Source organism: Bufo bufo, chromosome 1 (genome assembly GCF_905171765.1).
Source record: "Bufo bufo chromosome 1, aBufBuf1.1, whole genome shotgun sequence".
Taxonomy (NCBI): Eukaryota; Metazoa; Chordata; class Amphibia; order Anura; family Bufonidae; genus Bufo; species Bufo bufo.
In genome coordinates this window covers 604,155,690-604,177,145 of record NC_053389.1, presented here as the reverse complement: position 1 = coordinate 604,177,145, position 21,456 = coordinate 604,155,690, and the positions used below count along the sequence as shown (strand labels likewise).

The following is a 21,456-nucleotide window of genomic DNA, read 5'->3' as shown; positions in this document are numbered from 1 at the left end:
AATCGCAGCGGCACAAAGTTATTGCCATTCACCTAACATAACAATCCCACAAGTTATAAATGAGTTTAGATATGTGGACACACACCAATGTTAAAGAAATAAAATACGAAAATCCGCTATACCACAGTGATAATGGAAATATTTCCTGATTGGATAACGCCCTTCACAGGACTTCCGGAACCAAAATCCGAACCGGGTTTTTGACTCCTTTGCTGAGTATAAAAGAAGGGTCTTTTGGGGAGGTCAGATAAGCCACTGAGGAAGGGGACACTCTAGCCCCGAAACGCGTCTGGTCTGACCCCCCAACTCTATGCGAGTGCACCGCATTGAACTTATTAAGGAACAACTCCGAGCCGCCTTACGAAATAAAGCCGGTCTGAAACTTTTGCCCGAAAAGCTGGGACATCCCATCCAGATCTCAACAAGCGGGACCTCGTGCAGAAAATCCAACTGCCAACAGGTGATTCATACTACCCATTACGGGTTTTTACCTGGCCGCAACAAGAAAATCGGGATTCAAAGTTCCGACAGACGGCAGAGGTTTCTCTGACCTGTGAGATCCCTCCAACCTTGGTAAGAGCGTTCCTTCACTAACTACTACTTATTGCTGGATTCCTTTTCTGACTGAAAGCGGGACGCCGCTGAGTCAGTGACGGAGCAAAGTATCATTGCATCTGAGCACCGCCAATTTACTGTACAGTATTATCTTTTACTCCAAATTGGCTACCTATATTAGTGGGACTTGACTATATTCGGATTTCTTGAGGACAACTCTTTACATCATTCGGCGTTTATACATTTTTTACTTTTTTCACCTAATAAGCTCTATTAATATTGTGTTATGCTGTCTATTCATTGTCACATTTTTTCTATTCAGTATTTCTGTTCATGATGCGTCTGAGATGAGGCTGTTGGGTCACAATACCACTATTGGGTAACCAAATCAGCAGCACCTCGACCGCAGAATACACAGAATATCTGCCTTGAATATTGTTTTATCTATAGGTAACGTTTTAACTATTTAAGTACACACCATTAAACTATATGTTGTACATCCCCCTATTGGATCCATATTTTATATTTGAGTAACAATAAACACCAGCTACTAAATATCCTAGGTGTGCCCAGTCATTTTTTCTATAATGATGTAGAAATAGCAGCAGATTTTCAAATCCACAACATGCCCCATCTGCTACAGAAATGCCACGGACGTTCACTCCAGACTTCACACGCCACAAATGCAATCCACAGCTGTATTAACATGTGGATTTCAGTGCAGATTTGTAGGCTGGTTTAACAGTGTAATATTTATGTGATGTGCGAACCCGGCCTTGTAAAGAACCGTGCGCCTCAGTGCAGGTTTAATGTTCATCCTCTAGAAGTAATCAAAAGTTCCTCTTCAAAGACTACGAGGAGAGATGCTGTAAACCATCAGGAATTGATGCACAAAGCAAATAGGAATATTGCATACATTGTCATTACACAGTGTAGTTATATGAACGCCTCTTTAAAGGGGCTGTCCAACCCCATGACACCTCGGGCTCCATGCACACGACCGGGTCAATTCGGGTAGCATGGCCTGTTTGACGGCCACATCTCTTAGACTGAAGTTGGCTCCTCTAACCAGAACTCACTGCATCAGTGATTTATGACGAAGTGAGCTCCTATCTAACCATGGATCTATTGCACTGTACTCACATGATGACAAGGGCATGTTTCCTGAACTGCACGTGATCGTTTGCATACGGCCTTACAAACACTCACCACTCCCCTGCAGTTCTGCTGCAGACATTTCATCCGATCCCTCGCTGGTCTCTGTTCTTCCGCATCCAATGATGGGCCAACATGACACATGACTGCTGCCTGTAATGGTGATGTTTCAACACCACTGCTGCAGACAGTGATTGGCAGCAGTGGTCATGTGTCGTGCAGTAATAGGAGAGACCAGCAGGATACTGGGGAAGCGTCGGCAGAGGAGTGGTGAAGAGCATTATTATTTTACTCCATTTTAAGCAGTCATTAAAACCCAGAGATCTACAGTATTGTAGTGGGTGGGTGTAGGGTTCCTAAAATCTCCCCTTTCTAAATGCTGGTTCGAGGAGATTTGGCAGCTACCCCTTTCCCCTGCAGAGTTTGAAATGCAGAGCTCATTGAAATCAGCAGGTGACCATGCAAAGTGTTAGATCCACTCATGGAAGAGGATCTTTTTCCTAGCTAATAAGGAGACCCCAACAAAAGGCCAGGGGTTGGCCTGGGCAGGGCTGAGCAAGTGACTGCTGAACTCATAATATATTGTCCATGACTACAGTGTTTGGAGAAGGTAGTAGGCTTTGAAAGCAATGCCTATGTTCCCCTACAGGTCTGGCTAAAAAGTACTCTATATGTGGTCACTGCATAACCTGCCAATGATGCCTACAGTCCCCACAATACCATACGGGTATCCCTGTTCATTCTGCAATCCCTCATGGCACAAATCTCAGGATGACAGCAGGCTCCCATGCATGCAGATGCTAGGTTCAACATGCTGCCAGTCAAGATGACAGGGGTTATTAATACTGTCCTCAAGCTGGTTTTCTTTGTAGCCAGTCAAAAATTACTACAATGACAGAAACACAGACTTGAAGTGGTACTGCCACCTGGGACACTAATGGCATATTGCTAGGATATGCAATCAATATCAGATATCTGTAGATCCGACCTTTGACATTTGCTCCTATCTCCAGAAGGGGAACCCCGAAGTGGAGATAGGAGAGCATACATGGCTTGCTTTCCCTTCACTGCTATGGGACTTCCAAAAATAGCCGAGTGCGCCCTCTTAGCTATTTTCAGAAGTCCCATAGCAGTGAATGGAGAGCAAGCCGCTGAAGCACTGACACCTCACTATTCACCACTATGGTGCTCACAGAAATAGCCAAGCCAGAGCTCAGCTATTTTCGGAACTTTCACCGTGGTGAACATTGGGTGACTGCATGTACAGCTGCTCTCCCTTTGCTTCAGAAGCCCTGATCTGGATACAGGAGAGTTTCCTAGAGGTGGGATGTGCACTGATCTGACACTAAGGTCCTATTAATAGGCCACCAATGTCAAAGCTAAAAGACTATTTAGAAAAGCATATAATGGACATGCAGATTTTCTGCAGCATTTTTCCCACTGTGGATTTTGCCATGATTCTGTAGAATTTCTGCTCCAGATTTACAGTGGCCTTCACCGTATGCACTGCAAAATCTGTGTGGAAATCTTCAGCATACATTGACATACTGCACATTTCCTTATTATTTAAACTGCAGTTTTTTTGTTTTTTTTGAACATGTGGATGAGATTTCTTAATCCATTCTACATGACTGGTATTGTAAGATGCTAGGATCTGCCACACACAAATCTGCAGCCTTGCACCCTCTGCAGGTGTACCCTAGGAGTGCCATACGTGGTACTACAATAAACAGACCATTGCCTTCTTCTTTATAAAAACATAACTTTTCCCTGCCTTACTTCAGACTTTTCATTTCTTCCTCCAAGTTATAACTCTTCAGCTTGTTGAACTTTTCCACCAAATCTGCTCGTGTAAAGGATAGAGAAGAAATCTGGGACATGTACCTAGAAGACAGGCAGTTACAAGAAAAAAAAAAGTGTTGGTAAAGTCTCACAAATATTCTTCCCTAAATTCTAAGGCCAAAAGTGTTAAACGAACGGCAAATACAATTGTTAGCCATTCCAATCAGAGAAGAGCACTAAGGATCGCCATTCTGTGTAAGATCTCATGGTGGTGACCAAGTAGCAGCTGCCGCATGGACAAGCCGTGGCCTAAATGTAGCCCTAAGTCAAAGTGGACTACTAATGAAATTAGTGCTAACTCATTGCTATTTGTTAATTGGCTGATTGGCTGGCCTAAACACAGCACAAGTTACCATTTTTTCAATAGCAATGCACATGAACCGGTGGCTTTTGGTGCTGCAGTTGTATTGCACAATGCTGGATGCCACCCTCAAGATCCTGCAGTTTTCCATTTAAAGAGGTCGTGCCAAGTATTAAAGGTATCCACAGGACAGGAGGTAACTAATTGACTAGTGGGGTACAGTGCTTGATTATTTCCGGCAGTCCTATAAAGGATAACATTAAAACTCAGCACATCCCTTTTAAGTCAGAGAAAAAAAAAAAAAAGTCATGCATTAGTTTGACCTTGGACTTTCCTAGCTGAGAAAATACAGACTGTCAACGTTAGGTTTGCTCTCCGAATACTTACTGTAGCATAACAAATATCCTGAAGTGATAGAATACGACTGCAGAAAATAATTACAACAAATGAAAAACCTACTTATCCATAGTGCTGAAGAGCCACACAGGTTTTTTGTTGAATGGCATCACCATCATGTGGAATCTGGCCAACTTCTGTGCAATCTCACTAGAGATTTCAGGAACACTAAGTTCTGAGGTCACCAGTCTCCGGCTCTGAACAAGGAAATAAAATAGTCAGTGATATGAAAAATTTAAATCAATGGAAACATGATTAAGTGGGAGCACCTTCTTATAAATTGCTTACATGTGGCTATGATAGCCAAAGACAAGTATGGCACATCCCAAGATGGGAGGAGTAGGGGATCCCAACTCTGGATAGAACTTTCTTGGCTGTTTTAGAGAACCATCAAAAATGTCTAACTCGCTACGGAATAGGTCAGTGCTATATTAATGAGCTAAATAAATGAATCAACAAGCATGGCCAGATAAGCTTCTCCTCCTACTGGCTTGTACTGCAAAATCCCATTAAATGGGCTTGCCACTTTCTGAAATGACAGAAAATTATATGTACTAGTGTAGTCAGCTACATTCCTTGCCCGCACTGAAGCCGCCCTTGGGCACTGTTTGTACCGGTTGTCCAGACCATAGCACTCAATATGGCGAGGTAATAGGATTTACTAAACAGGACTGGGGTCCTCTTATGCACATGCACAGGCACTGGCAGGAGGATCTCCTGAACTTTCTTTAGAAGCTGGTCAACTAAAGAGTTAATACTTTTGTCACATTAGGGCCTACTGGTTTTATGCGTCTGACCTAAATTTCACAATCATAACCTGCCTGCTTTTTTTTTTTGCAGGAACAGTGATGAAATATCTTTTCCAAAAAAGGAACTTGGTCAAACTCATTTATGATGATATGTCGGTCACATTAGGTGCCCTTCCTACTCCACAGTCCATTCGAGAACGGGGAAGCTAAGTTTAGAGTAGAAAATTTGAGCACTGAAAACAGAACGTTCAGGGACGTGAGTGACAATTCTAGAAAATGTGGATTTGTTGCATGATCTAAAAAGCTATATTATTCCAAAGATTTCACAAGAGAAAAAAAACTATCAGCCAAATGAGGAGTTAAATATGCAGTGGTTGCTTTAAAAGCATTTTGTACCGAGTTCAGCGGAATTAGATATATACTACCTGACTGGCTGATTCTGAAAGATCGGGGGACAGCAATAGGAGGCAGTTGGTGTGAAGAAGGCTCTGAGAGGGCGACTGACATCGGCAGTTAACCTGTGCAAGATGTTTAATGCCAGTTTGTAGTGGAGCTCAAGATTCTCTGGAAGAGACTGGCCCACAAAGGCAAAGATGGGTGGGCTGCAATGTCAGAGCCTGACCGCATATTAACCACTTCAGCCCCCAGTGCTTAAACAACCTGAAAGACCAGGCCACTTTTTACACTTCTGACCTACACTACTTTCACCGTTTATTGCTCGGTCATGCAACTTACCACCCAAATGAATTTTGCCTCCTTTTCTTCTCACTAATAGAGCTTTCATTTGGTGGTATTTCATTGCTGCTGACATTTTTACTTTTTTTGTTATTAATCGAAATTTAACGATTATTTTGCAAAAAAATGACATTTTTCACTTTCAGTTGTAAAATTTTGCAAAAAAAACGAGATCCATATAGAAATTTTGCTCTAAATTTATAGTTCTACATGTCTTTGATAAAAAAAAAATGTTTTGGGTAAAAAAAAAAATGCTTTGGGTAAAAGTTATAGCGTTTACAAACTATGGTACAAAAATGTGAATTTCCGCTTTTTGAAGCAGCTCTGACTTTCTGAGCACCTGTCATGTTTCCTGAGGTTCTACAATGGCCAGACAGTACAAACACCCCACAAATGACCCCATTTCGGAAAGTACACACCCTAAGGTATTCGCTGATGGGCATAGTGAGTTCATAGAACTTTTTATTTTTTGTCACAAGTTAGCGGAAAATGATGATTTTTTTTTTTTTTCTTACAAAGTCTCATATTCCACTAACTTGTGACAAAAAATAAAAACTTCTATGAACTCACTATGCCCATCACGAAATACCTTGGGGTCTCTTCTTTCCAAAATGGGGTCACTTGTGGGGTAGTTATACTGCCCTGGCATTCTAAAAATGACCTGTGAAATCCGAAAGGTGCTCTTTGGAATATGGGCCCCTTTGCCCACCTAGGCTGCAAAAAAGTGTCACACATCTGGTATCTCTGTATTCAGGAGAAGTTGAGGAATGTGTTTTGGGGTGTCTTTTTACATATACCCATGCTGGGTGAGATAAATATCTTGGTCAAATGCCAACTTTGTATAAAAAAATGGGAAAAGTTGTCTTTTGCCAAGATATTTCTCTCACCCAGCATGGGTATATGTAAAATGACACCCCAAAACACATTCCCCACCTTCTCCTGAGTACGGCAATACCAGATGTGTGACACTTTTTTGCAGCCTAGGTGGGCAAAGGGGCCCACATTCCAAAGAGCACCTTTCGGATTTCACAGGTCATTTTTTACAGAATTTGATTTCAAACTCCTTACCACACATTTGGGCCCCTAGAATGCCAGGGCAGTATAACTACCCCACAAGTGACCCCATTTTGGAAAGAAGAGACCCCAAGGTATTCGCTGATGGGCATAGTGAGTTCATGGAAGTTTTTATTTTTTGTCACAAGTTAGTGGAATATGAGACTTTGTATGAAAAAAAAAAAAAAAAAAAATCAGCATTTTCCACTAACTTGTGACAAAAAATAAAAAATTCTAGGAACTCGCCATGCCCCTCACGGAATACCTTGGGGTGTCTTCTTTCCAAAATGGGGTCACTTGTGGGGTAGTTATACTGCCCTGGCATTTTCCAGGGGCCCTAATGTGTGGTAAGTAGGTAAATGACCTGTGAAATCCTAAAGGTGCTCTTTGGAATATGGGCCCCTTTGCCCACCTAGGCTGCAAAAAAGTGTCACACATGTGGTATCGCGGTATTCAGGAGAAGTTGGGGAATGTGTTTTGGGGGGTCATTTTACATATACCCATGCTGGGTGAGAGAAATATCTTGGCAAAAGACAACTTTTCCCATTTTTTTTATACAAAGTTGGCATTTGACCAAGATATTTCTCTCACCCAGCATGGGTATATGTAAAATGACACCCCAAAACACATTCCCCAACTTCTCCTGAGTACGGCGATACCAGATGTGTGACACTTTTTTGCAGCCTAGATGCGCAAAGGTGCCCAAATTCCTTTTAGGAGGGCATTTTTAGACATTTGGATACCAGACTTCTTCTCACGCTTTGGGGCCCCTAGAATGCCAGGGCAGTATAAATACCCCACATGTGACCCCATTTTGGAAAGAAGACACCCCAAGGTATTCAATGAGGGGCATGGCGAGTTCATAGAATTTTTTTTTTTTTGGCACAAGTTAGCGGAAATTGATATTTTTAATTTTTTTCTCACAAAGTCTCCCGTTCCGCTAACTTGGGACAAAAATTTCAATCTTTCATGGACTCAATATGCCCCTCACGGAATACCTGGGGGTGTCTTCTTTCCGAAATGGGGTCACATGTGGGGTATTTATACTGCCCTGGCATTCTAGGGGCCCTAAAACGTGAGAAGAAGTCTGGAATATAAATGTCTAAAAAAATTTACGCATTTGGTTTCCGTGAGGGGTATGGTGAGTTCATGTGAAATTTTATTTTTTGACACAAGTTAGTGGAATATGAGACTTTGTAAGAAAAAAAAAAAATAAATTCCGCTAACTTGGGCCAAAAAAATGTCTGAATGGAGCCTTACAGGGGGGTGATCAATGACAGGGGGGTGATCAATGACAGGGGGGGTGATCAATGACAGGGGGGGTGATCAATGACAGGGGGGGTGATCAATGACAGGGGGGGTGATCAGGTAGTCTATATGGGGTGATAACCACAGTCATTGATCACGCCCGTGTAAGGCTTCATTCAGACGTCCGTATGCGTTTTGCGGATCCGATCCATCTATCAGTGCATCCGTAAAAATCATGCGGACATCTGAATGGAGCTTTACAGGGGGGGAATCAATGACAGGGGGGGTGATCAATGACAGGGGGGTAATCAATGACAGGGGGGTAATCAATGACAGGGGGGTAATCAATGACAGGGGGGTAATCAATGACAGGGGGGTAATCAATGACAGGGGGGTAATCAATGACAGGGGGGTAATTAATGACAGGGGGGTAATTAATGACAGGGGGGTAATTAATGACAGGGGGGTAATCAATGACAGGGGGGTGATCAGGGAGTCTATATGGGGTGATCAGGGGCTAATAAGGGGTTAATAAGTGACGGGGGGGGGGGTGTAGTGTAGTGTAGTGGTGCTTGGTGCTACTTTACTGAGCTACCTGTGTCCTCTGGTGGTCGATCCAAACAAAGGGGACCACCAGAGGACCAGGTAGCAGGTATATTAGACACTGTTATCAAAACAGCGTCTAATATACCTGTTAGGGGTTAAAAAAAAAACACATCTCCAGCCTGCCAGCGAACGATCGCCGCTGGCAGGCTGGAGATCAACTCTCTTACCTTCCGTTCCTGTGAGCGCGCGCGCCTGTGTGCGCGCGTTCACAGGAAATCTCGGCCATCGCGAGATGACGCATATATGCGTGACTCTGCGCAGGGCTGCCACCTCCGGAACGCGATCCTGCGTTAGGCGGTCCGGAGGTGGTTAAAGGGACCACGATATCTGAGAGATTATGGGGGACAGTTATAAAGACTGGCATTTTTGCACGCAAGTCTTAATCTCTCAGCTGCTTTAGATTGACGCAATTATTGAGAGGATTCTTAAAATTTGTGGCATATCTTTGCAGGTCCGTGTGACAAAGTGGAGATCTAGACCAGCAAGGGAGCTGGTCTAGATCTCTGCCATAATGTAGGCCACTTTCCTGGAGTAGATTACAATACATATGACGGACCACCTACTCTGGCCCCTCACCACATTGAAAAGTGGCAAGTAGAACCCCAAGAAGGTTACAAAATTTTGCACTTTGCCTGTATGAAAGGACTAGCATTGCTCGTAGATGTTGTAAGAGAGGCCATCAATAGCCAGAAAGATGGAGAAAATATTATGTGGGCCCATTAAAAAAAAAAAAAAAAAAAAAAAAATCTGTTAAAAACACTTCCCGCAGATCAGATATTGATGACCTATCCTGAGGATAGGTCATCAACATAAATCGCTGAACAACCCCTTTAAGTCATTACATTCTGCCATAGCTAACAACCAGGCTGCAAAGAGTAACTATCCAAGAACAAGTCAAACAGAAAACAGTGCTGGCTTCCTGTGTACATGGAACCACAAAATGCTTTAATGTTTGGTGTGGTTATGGCCTCACTAATAGCAATGATACCAGGGATGACATCTTTGTACATTATAAGGCAATGTAAACTACAGGCAGCATGTTATAGAGCAGGAGGAGCTGAGCAGATCAATGTATAGTCTAATGGGAAAGGTTCGGAAAAACTTTTTTATTCATTTAAATTCCTACTCATTTTGGGCTTTGGGGTTAAGCTGGCGGTCCTATCAGTGATTGACAGCTGTCTCTGTATACACAGTCAGAGGGGAGGCTGACAACTGATAGGACAGACTCCTGGACTTGAGTCAGGAATATCAAGGTATAAACTAAGTTAGTTATACAGGGTGGGCCATTTATATGGATACACCTTAATAAAATGGGAATGGTTGGTGATATTAACTTCCTGTTTGTGGCACATTAGTATATGTAAGGGGGGAAACTTTTCAAGATGGGTGGTGACCATGGCAGCCATTTTGAAGTTGGCCATTTTGAATCCAACTTTTGTTTTTTCAATAGGAAGAGGGTCATGTGACACATCAAACCTATTGGGAATTTCACAAGAAAAACAATGGTGTGCTTGGTTTTAATGTAACTTTATTCTTTCATAAGTTATTTACAAGTTTCTGACCACTTATAAAATGTGTTCAATGTGCTGCCCATTGTGTTGGATTGTCAATGCAACCCTCTTCTCCCACTCTTCACACACTGATAGCAACACCGCAGGAGAAATGCTAGCACAGGCTTCCAGTATCCGTAGCTTCAGGTGCTGCACATCTCGTATCTTCACAGCATGGACGATTGCCTTCAGATGATACGAGATGTGCAGCACCTAAAACTACGGATACTGGAAGCCTGTGCTAGCATTTCTCCTGCAGTGTGTTGCTATCAGTGTGTGAAGAGTGGGAGAAGAGGGTTGCATTGACAATCCAACACAATGGGCAGCACATTGAACACATTTTGTAAGTGGTCAGAAACTGGTAAATAACTCATGAAAGAATAAAGTTACGTTAAAACCAAGCACACCATTGTTTTTCTTGTGAAATTCCCAATAAGTTTGATGTGTCAAATGACCCTCTTCCTATTGAAAAAACAAAAGTTGGATTCAAAATGTCCGACTTCAAAATGGCCGCCATGGTCACCACCCATCTTGAAAAGTTTCCCCCCTCACATATACTAATGTGCCACAAACAGGAAGTTAATATCACCAACCATTCCCATTTTATTAAGGTGTATCCATATAAAATGGCCCACCCTGTACTATATATTTTCTTACTATATATCAGTCTGTTCAGCTCAGACTAGAGTTGGGGGGGGGGGGGGGGGAATTGTATATGGGGGCATTATACTAGAGGGGGAGTGCATTATATGGGGGCATTATTCTACAGGGGGAGCCTTTTATAAATAGGGGAACTATAGGGGGGCCTCAATACCCTATGGGGGCTTTATTAATATTGGGGGTACTGCAGGGGCATTACTATTGGGCACAATATGGAGGGTACTGTAAGGGGCACTATTACTATTTAAAGGCAGTGTTTGGAGGCATTGGGGATCACAGCGGCCACAGTATTGGGGATAGCAGCAGGATATAAATGTTGGGGCACCAGGAGGATGCTGGAAAAGTGAGGACTCTAAGATGTCTGTCTAACTGCAGAGATTAGATGCGGCTGAAGGAAATCATCATGGCGGTTTGATCTTCGAATGGAGATGACGAGAAAAGAGAACATCTAAATCAGATGAGCCATGACTGAATGCGAGACATATGCGCTACTGTATTACTGTGTATGTTTAGCAGCACTGTATGTAATGTACACCCAGTTATGTCTTTAAGGCCTCATGCACACAGCCATGTTTTCAGTCTGCATTATTTGCAGATCGAATGCAGTCCCATTCATTTCTAAATCCGCATGCCCAAGCCTTATTACATGGTGTGGACAGTGGGGCCAACAAAGGAGACATTACTATTAGAGATGAGCGAATTTCATATTTTGAACTTAGAGTTCGTGTTGTGGTATAAGCTGCTGAATTGTGTTATGGATTCTGTTACCACAGACCATAACGCAATTCCATGACAGAATGCGTAAAGGAATGCCTTTAGAGGCATTCGGTTATTCATTCCGTCATAATAGAAGTCTACGGCCTGCATAACAGATCCGTCCCATTTCCATTATGCAGAAGTCCTCTATACACAGTCAGAGGGAAGGCTGTCAACCACTGATGGGACCATCTCCTTGACCTCAAAGCCCTAAATGTGTATGGATATAAATGAATGAATTCTCAATAGGTTATACTGAATATTAAAACTATATATCAATCTGCTCAGCATCCCTTGCTCTATACCATTCTGCCTGCAGCCTAAACACCATGTTCAATGTTACAGGCTCCCTTCAAGCCCTAGGGAAGTGTAAATGGGGGGGGGGGGGGGGGGGTCTGTACAATATAGATTAGGGATGCTCGACCTGCGGCCCTCCAGCTGTTGTAAAACTACAACTCCCACAATGCCCTGCTGTAGGTTGATAGCTGTAGGCTGTCCGAGAATGCTGGGAGTTGTAGTTTTGCAACAGCTGGAGGGCCGCAGGTTGAGCATGTCTGATATAGATTAATGTAACGTTATTGTGTGCATACGCATATATGTTTTCTCACCAGGTAGAGGCATGCTGGGTACAGTAGTGTATCACCCAGCTACCAGCATTAGGAACCCACGGGTCCTTCCTCTGTGTGAAACATGTGCTCCCCTGATTCTGCAGTTGGTGTGAGGAGTGCCATCTTAAATGTAGACTGACTTGTAGTATATCCCCCTCGTACCAATAAAATTTGTGTTGGATGAACGAGAGTCACCATTCATGTTGCAGGCATCTAACACTGTATGCTCCTTTGTGGAGCACTTACAAGCTTAACCTGCATGTGGCACAATAGTCAGATTTCAGAAACAAGTTACAATGTTCTGTCCTTTCCAGCCAGAGCCTCACCGGAATGTATTCTTCCAGACGACCTTGAGGAAAAACCCCATACAAGCGTGGTCCCAGGGCCCGCTCAGCAAGGATTGCAAACATGACGCTCTCCAGAACAATAGAGTCCACGCCCTGCAAGAGGGAAAGAAACAGAAGTACCATTTATTAAAATAATAATGAAACTATACATATTTGAATTATTCGTTTGTATGCATATCGAGCCAACACATTCCACAATGCTGGCCATAGAAGTAGATTGCAAGCTGTTGGACCAGTTTGTTAATAGTTTCATGTTTATGTGTAACTCCCTGATGTACAGCGCCATGGAATTAATGGTACTTTGAAATAAATAATAATAATGCACTAAAGTTACAAACAGCACATGAAATACGTCCAGGTTACCTGCAGGATGGCTCCATAAAGCCTCAGCAGCACTTGTCGTGGCTCCGTGGATTGTGTTTGCACGTTGTCTGCGAGACTACACTTATACAGCAGGTTACTGAGACCACCACTGAAAGGCAAAGACCACACAATTGACAATTTAAAACGCAGTGTAGACGCAACCAGGCTGACAAATGGCCATTTACACCTCAAAACTCCTGTCAAATCATCTAAATATACAAAGAGAACTTCTGTGTTGGACCCCAAAGACATCCTCTCCAATATCACACTAGAAAGGCATGGGAAGGTGAGCGCAGCAATGCGCTGACTGTACTCACCTACCCTGGTCTTCTTCCGGGTCCTGCTGTGGTGTCCTGACCGCGCACAGCAGCAGGACGTAGTGCATATAGAGAGGCACTATGACCTGATGCCGTGCGCATCCGTTCACAGTACACAACGAATCCTAGAATTGTTGGTATTACAGTGGCTCCACCGGTTGAGCAGATATGGATATGGTGCTCACTCCGCAACTCACCCCAAGTTGTCAAAAATTATGATTATTAGATAACGTGTCTGTTGGAAGGCACACAAATATCTGGTTCTACACAGACTCAAAAATTACTTAAAAAATAAAAATAAAAAAATGTATAAAAAAAAAATAAAAATGTATTCTACATACACATAAAAATATATAAAAAACAAGAAATTCCTATAACCAAGGTGAACTGCTCATATGTGGTAACAGTAAGCAGCCGCTCAATAGTACGCAACACGGTATTCAGTGTGAAAATATGATTGATGTTCTTTGAATCACGTCTAAATTCAGAGATGGTCGTGGAAGTTTACACGGCCTACGCCACACACGTCCGTGCGATGTGCAAATGATTATAAATCAATGTTTATATTGCATTACAACATATGTCCAGTTGTAACCATTATCCACCTGTGTAACATTGGTCGCATTCAGCCCAATATATTGTATATGTTGCGTACTGAAGGGTAGTTTACACTGTCTCTCCTTACTGTAACACTTGGAAATTTAGCTGTTTCACTGGGGTAAGCACAGGTAGATAGTTCTGTCCTTTATCAGTAACACATACACGGGCTGCGGCACACTGGTGGAACACACATCCCTGCGATATGTGCTGATTGTATAGCAGCAGCTTTATGCATTAAACCACATGTCCAGTTAATATCCTCCTATATATTGCTTACAGCATCCCATTGTGTGTGCTGATTATCGAGATGTAGTTACACTGTCTCTCCTCAATGTATTAACAGCACTCCGTGATTCAACTATTACACCGAAGTAAACACATGTATATGGTTACATCCAGACTAATGGTAGTGTACGTTACCAGTCCAACGAGTGTTTCAGCTCCACGTCTAGAGTCTTGCTGCAAAGTTGAGGGATTGGCGTTGAGTCGTTCGCACTACGTGGTGTCCCATGTGTGTTATGGCGTGTCACGTGACGACTCGTATGTCCGTAGTTTCGCCGCTGTGTATCTTGTGTTACAGATCTCCAATAGCTTTAGTAGGAGGAAAAAAGCCAAGGATGTTGATCAGAATTGTAAGTCCTTGTTGCGATAAATCCCTTATTCACTTGCAGTATACCAAACGCGTTTCGGAACTCGATTAACCACTGAAGGAACAACCGAGTTCAGAAACGCGCTTGGTATACAGCAAGTAAATAAGGCTGGGGTGGGGTCTGATCGGAGGCCGGGGGGGGGGTCCGATTGAGGCCGATCGAGCTTAAAGGGGTCCGACTGAGGCTGATGGAGGCTGGGGGGGGGGGGCGGTCCGATCTGAAGTCTGATGGAGCTTAAAGGGCTTCTATCACCAGATTTGGTTCTATTTAGCTGACTGACACTAGCGATGTGCTAGTGTCAGCAGTCCATAACAGTGTTCTTACTTATCATCTGTCTGCTGCCCTTCACCTTAAAAACGTACTTTTATAGATATGCTAATGAGCCTCTAGGTGCTATGTGGGCGTCATTAGCACCTAGAGGGCTCCGTCCACTAACCATTTCAGCCGCCCATCGCGTCCCTCCAGCCCGCCCCGCTCCTGTTGATTGACGTGAAACTTCTCAGTATCTCATACCAATTCCCGCGCCTGCGCCGTGCGCTTCTGTATTCGGCGCAGGCGCAGTGAGTGAATGCCACGCTCCTGGTGCCGGCTTCCTCACTGTAACGTAGTTGGTGCAGGCGCAGTGAGGAAGCCGGCGCCGGGAGAATACAGAAGCGCGCGGCACAGGTGCGGGAATTGGTACGAGATACTGGAGAAGTTTCACGTCATTCAACAGGAGCGGGGCGGGCTGGAGGGACACGATGGGCGGCTGAAATTGTTAGTGGACGGAGCCCTCTAGGTGCTAATGACGCCCACATAGCACCTAGAGGCTCATTAGCATATCTATAAAAGTACGTTTTTAAGGTGAACGGCAGCAGACAGATAAGTGAGAACACTGTTATGGACTGCTGACACTAGCACATCGCTAGCGTCAGTCAGCTAAATAGGACCAAATCTGGTGATAGAAGCCCTTTAAAGGGGTCTGATCTAAAGTCTGATGAAGAATGGCTGTCCGATTTAGGGGTCGGATGAGGATTGCAGTCTGATCGGAGTTTAGATTAAGAATGGGAGTCTGCTCTGACGGAAAATATTTTTCGCCTCCAAATCCTAGGTGCGTCTTATAGTCTGAAAAATAGGGTATATACTTACCAAGTATTCCCCGATCCACAACTGGGCCCTGCTCAAAAATCTGCCGAATGAGATTTTGGGTTTTGCTATTTTTCAAAGGTGCAACTAAGAAAGGATTCATCTGGGAGTCATAATCAGCTGGATTTATCTGAACAGAAATGGAACGTGATGTCAGCTATCATCTAAGCATCTTCTATTAGCCACCTACATGTTAAATGCAGAGGTGAGTAATCCTCTTAATGGAGTTATGCTGCCTTCTGTCAGGTACCCTTCCACCTCTCCAATCAGCCCTTGCAACAGTAGTTAAAGGGGTTGTCTTACTTCAGTAAGTGGCATTGATCATGTAGAGAAAGTTAATACAAGGCACTTACTAATGTATTGTGATTGTCCATATTGCTTCCTTTGCTGGCTCGACACTACTCATATCCATGATTACGACCACCCTGCAACCCATCAGTGGTCGTTGTGCTTGCACATTATAGGAAAAAGTGCAGGCCTCTCTGGTGGCCAGGACTGTGGGAATATGCATAGGCTAATGCTTTTTCTTATATTGTACAAGCATGGCCACAGCTTTTGGACTGCAGGGTAGTTGTAACCATGGAAACAAGCAGTGTATAAAATGATAGAAAAATTAATCCAGCCAGCAAAGGAGGCAATATGGACAAGCACAATACATTAGCAAGTGACTTGTATTAACTTTAAGGGGAGATTAGTTCATTCTTAGTCAGCTTTCACATAGTCAATGATTTCCATCAGTGATTGGAAGCCCAAACCAGATGTGGTGTAAAAATACAGAACAATTTCTGAAATTCCTGAAGCTTTCTAAATTCCTGTATGAATTTGTCCTCGGAAAAAATTTGAAAAGCTATAAAAGAGTAATAATAAAAAACAAAAATAAACACACATGTAAAAAGTACAGCTGCTATTTTCAGTGCTGCCATAAAAGGGTTGTCTGGGAATAAATACCGTATTTCTCGCCCTATAAGACTCACCTAGGTTTTAGAGGAGGACAATAAGAAAAAATATTTTTCATTAGACCTCAGGTCAGAGTCAGACCAGCAATCAATCCTCAGATCACGCACCAAAGTGAATGACCCCCAATATGAGCCCCAATATAAATAAGGCCTCATTCAGACCTCAGATCAGCCCCCCATGCCTCATTTGATCAGCCCACAGCCTCATATCAGCCCCTTGCCTCTTTTGATGAGCCCCCATTGCCTCAGATGACATAAAAAAATTATAAAAAAAAAAAAAAAAAAAAAAAAAAGGTCGGTCGGTCGGTCACTTACCTCTACTGCTCCTGGACGCAGCCGCTTCACACCGCCAGTGCTCTTCTTCGTCGGCTGTGCTGTGAACCGGCGTGCACAGTGTGAGGTCACAGAGCGCCCTCACGCTGTGCGCAGCCACAGCACAGCAGACAGTGGAGGACCAGGAAGCAGTGAGCACCGAGTACAGAGCTTTCACCGCTTCCTGGTCCTCTGGAAGCGCTCATTAGTATGGAAGTCCTAATGGAAGCGCTCATTAGTATTCACCCCATAAAATGCAGGGACATTTTCCCCCACTTTGGGGCGAAAAATACGGTAAATTTTCACAGTAACCTGCAGCGCTCGTGCAGGAGAGGAAGTAAACAAGATGCGGACCAGAAGATAGAAATCAGGGCAGCAGGTAGGTATGATTCTTTACATAGCGGAGACAGACTGCAGGCGTCTGAAAGGTTTCTTATCCCCGGACAACCCTTTTAATGCCGTCTTCCTGTTCAGTCTAGCAGTTCAGAGATGACTGCAGGCATGCCCAATGGTGAACTTCCTCTTGTCTTCACTACTGAGCAAGTGCAGCAGTGTCAGGCATTGTACAGTGCGTTCAGAAAGCATTCAGACCTTTTTACCTTTTTTACATTTTGTTATGTTGTGGCCATGTGCTAAAATAAAATATCAAGTTTTCCCTCTATTATTCCCCTCTCAATACCCCATAATGAAAACTAAAATTCCACAGGGACACAAGTATTCCGATCCTTTACCATGACACATGAAAATGTATGTCAGGGGGCCTTCCATTTCTCTTAATCATCTTAGGGTACTTTCAAACTAGCGTTTTTCTTTTCCGGCGCTGAGTTCCGTCCTAGGGGCTCAAATCCGGAAGAGAACTGATCAGTTTTATCCTAATGCATTCTAAATGGAGAGTAATCCGTTCAGGATGTCTTCAGTTCAGTCTTTTTGACTGATCAGGCTTTTCAGAAAAACGTAGCATGTTGTATTTTTACCTCCGGCCAAAAATCCTGAACACTTTGACTGAACGCTGGATCCGGTCTTTTTCCCATTGACTTGCACTAATGCCGGATCCAGCGCTGTGTTCAGTCAAACCGGATCCGGCTTTTGCATGTTAAACCCGAAAAATGTGAAACAAAAGTTAGTCCATAAATGGCGGATCCGTTTTTTCCAATGCATTTTTTCATTGTGATCAAAATCCTGATCAGGATTCAAATGTAATCAGTTTTCACACGTTTTTCCAAATCTGGCGGGCAGTTCCGGTGTCAGAATTGAACGCCGGATTAAAACAACGCTAGTGTGAAAGTAGCCTTAGAGATGTTTCTACACCTTGATGGGATTCCACTGGGGGTAAATTCAATTGTTTGGTCTTACAGCTGACAATGCAGATCAGAGTAAAAACCAAGCCATGAGGAGGGAAGAACTGCCTGTAGAGCTCAGAGACAGGACTCAGTGAAGGCACAGATTTGGAGAAGAATTTCTACAGCATTAAAAGTTAAAGAGCACAGTGGCCTCCATAATTCTTAAAGGATTACTGTCATATATATATATATTTTTTGGAGTATTGGATTGTGGCGATCATTATCACCTTGGTGGCCGTATTTCAACTTTTCACTGTGTATTCAATTACCCCTTAATTCCACAGTTTTGTTCCCTGTACTGCCTGCTTTTACCGGTGCTTAAAGGGAGTCGGTCACCACATTTGAGCATATTAGACTGATCAAATAGCGTTATATGTGCCACCCAGAACTTAAAAACTGTACCTTTGTTGTATGTAACAGAGTTTTCTTTTAGCCGAAAATGAACTTTTAAGATTATGTAAATGAGCCCTGTCAAGTGCCCAGGGCGGCGTCTCAATCCTCCGAGCCCCAGGCAGCACCTCCTCAACGGCTCATAACCCTGCCCTCCGTGTGCCTCTGCCCGCCCGTTTTCTCCCCTCCTCTGTCCTTTTCCACTGCAGCTGCGCGGTCAAATTCGTAGCAGGCGCATGAGCAATGCGATGCCCGCTCCTGGCAGGGCATCGCAATACCTACTGCGCATGCGCCCGCTACGAATTTGACCGCGCAGCTGCAGTGGAAAAGGACAGAGGAGGGGAGTAAACGGGCGGGCAGAGGCACACGGAGGGCAGGGTTATGAGCCGTTGAGGAGGTGCTGCCTGGGGCTCGGAGGATTGAGACGCCGCCCTGGGCACTTGAGAGGGCTCATTTACATAATCTTAAAAGTTCATTTTCAGCTAAAAGAAAACTCCATTAGATACAACAAAGGTACAGTTTTTAAGTTCTGGGTGGCACATATAACGCTATTTGATCAGTCTAATATGCTCAAATGTGGTGACCGACTCCCTTTAAAACAGGGTTGCTAGGCCTGGTCCGTCTATCTGTTGAAGGACGGAGGACGCAGAAGCACGCAGCGTGCAAGGTCACATTACTGACAGCCAGGGACTGTAAATAAATGATTAAAGCCAGGTCCTCCCCAGCAGCTGATAACAGTGCCTGGGCTGTGTGCACTTCTCCCTGTCCCTGCGCTTGGCAGACGCTCCCTCACTCAGCAGAGCTGGAGAATGCAGAGTTGAACCAGCGCACAACAGGGAAGGGAGATCTGCCATCTGCTCAGTGTATAAATGAAAGCAACATGTGGTAAGAGGACCCCTTTGTGCTGCAGGAGATTAACCCTTTAGGGGGAGGGCTCTGGTTACTGACACTTTTAGGGGGCTATTGTTACTGGCTAGAGAGGGCAGGTGGGATTAGCCTCAGGGTGAGGGCAGTGGCAGCCATCTTAACTGAATAGTGAAATTGCAGTTTTATGCAGACTGGTTGCCAAGGGCTGAATCTTATTAAATATGGGGTAAGTCAGTCTAATAGTAACTGATTCTGGAATATCATGTTATTAGTAACTACATATATGAAAATTGAAATTAGGGTCTAAATGTGACAGTTATCCTTTAAATGGAAAAAGTCTGGAACAAACAGGACTCTTTCTAGAGCTGGCCAGCCCTCTAAACTAATTAGGAGAAAGGCCTTGGTAAGAGGGGTGACAAAGAATCCAATGGTCACTCTGGATGAGCTGCAAAGACTCTGTGGTCCATGGGAGAAACTTCTAAAAGGTCAACTCTCACTGCAGCATTCCACCAATTGGGGCTTTATGGCAGAGTAACCGGAAAGAAGCCTCACCTCAGTTAAGACTACTTTCACACTCGGATCTGTCATGGATCTGCAAAAACAGATCCGTTACAATACAACCGCATGCATCCGTCATGAACGGATCCGTTTGTATTATCTGTAACATAGCCAAGACGGATCAGTCATGAACTCCATTGAAAGTCAATGGGAGACGGATCAGTTTTCTATTGTGCCAGATTGTGTCAGAGAAAACGGATCCGTCCCCATTGACTTACATTGTGTGCCAGGACAGATCCGTTTGGCTCAGTTTCGTCAAGCGGACATCAGAACGCTGCAGGCAGGGTTTTGGTGTCCACCTCCAGAGCGGAATGGAGACTGAACGGAGGCAAACTGATGCATTCTGAGCGGATCCTTATCCATTCAGAATGCATTAGGGCAAAACTGATCCGTTTTGGACCGCTTGTGAGAGCCCTGAACGGATCTCACAAACTGAAAGCCAAAACGCCAGTGTGAAAGTAGCCTAAAAGACATCGGGAAAGCACCTAAAAGACTCTGACTGTAGGATTCTCTGATCCTGATGAAACAAATCTTTTTGGTCTCAAATCTATCCATGTTTGGAGGAAACCAGGCACTGTCCAATACCATCTCTATGGCGAAGCATGGTGGTGGCAGCATCATGAGGGGGTGTTTCAGTGGCTGGTCCGAGTTGATTGTTTTAATGAAAACCTGATCTAGTGTGCTCTGTACTTCAGGCTGGGTCAAAGGTTTGTCTTCCAACAAGACAATGATCACACAGCAAAGATAACACAGGAGTAGCTTAGGGGCAACTCTGTAAATGTCCTCGAGTGGCTCAGCCAGAGTCCTGAGTTGAACCCAATTGAAAATCTCTGGAGAGACCTGTAAATGGCTGTCTGACGGTCCCTATCCAACCTGATAGAGCTTGAAAGGATCTGCAGAGAAAAATTGTAGAATTTTTCCTTTTCAAAAAATTTTGACCATTCTTTTTTACTTATGGTGTATTTAGTGCATAATGATGGGGGGGGGGGGGAAATCTGAACTATTTTTAATTTTAGCAAAAGGCTGCAACATAAAATGTGAAAATGCAAAAGGGTCTGAAACAATGCCAGAACAGGTCAGAAGCACAGAGGTTAAGAAATGATAAGCTCAGAGTCCTGTCTACAAATGCTCGTAAAAAAATCAATGAACTTGGGTCAATAATGGCATCTGAGAATGTAGATTTAGTGGCTGTTACGGAGACATGGTTTAATGAAAGAAATGACTGGGACATAACCATACCAGGGTACTCTTTATACAGAAGAGACAGAGAAGGCAAGAAAGGAGGAGGAGTGGCCCTGTATGTGAAAGATAGCATTAAATCTAACCTAATACAAGTTGGTGAGGCCAACATAGAGTCAGTTTGGGTTACGTTGCAGTTTGCTAACCATGCAGTAACTCGTGTAGGTGTGATATATAG

The 21,456-nt window shown here is 43.8% G+C and overlaps 1 protein-coding gene across 2 annotated transcripts in view; it reads right to left on the bottom strand.

The window, feature by feature from the left end:
• The window catches only part of CHKB (choline kinase beta), a 109,702-nt gene that overhangs the window by 61,218 nt on the left and 27,028 nt on the right, over window positions 1-21,456 (bottom strand). Inside the window, exons 2-6 of one of the 2 annotated variants that reach the window (XM_040413576.1) lie at window positions 14,262-14,432; window positions 12,925-13,033; window positions 12,541-12,654; window positions 4,313-4,446; window positions 3,490-3,594 (exon numbers count right to left, since the gene is read on the bottom strand). In XM_040413576.1, coding sequence (XP_040269510.1) covers window positions 3,490-3,594; window positions 4,313-4,446; window positions 12,541-12,654; window positions 12,925-13,033; window positions 14,262-14,432 — 633 coding nt within the window. The remainder of the gene's footprint in view (window positions 1-3,489; window positions 3,595-4,312; window positions 4,447-12,540; window positions 12,655-12,924; window positions 13,034-14,261; window positions 14,433-21,456) is intronic. The other variant, XM_040413577.1, reaches the window with a different exon arrangement.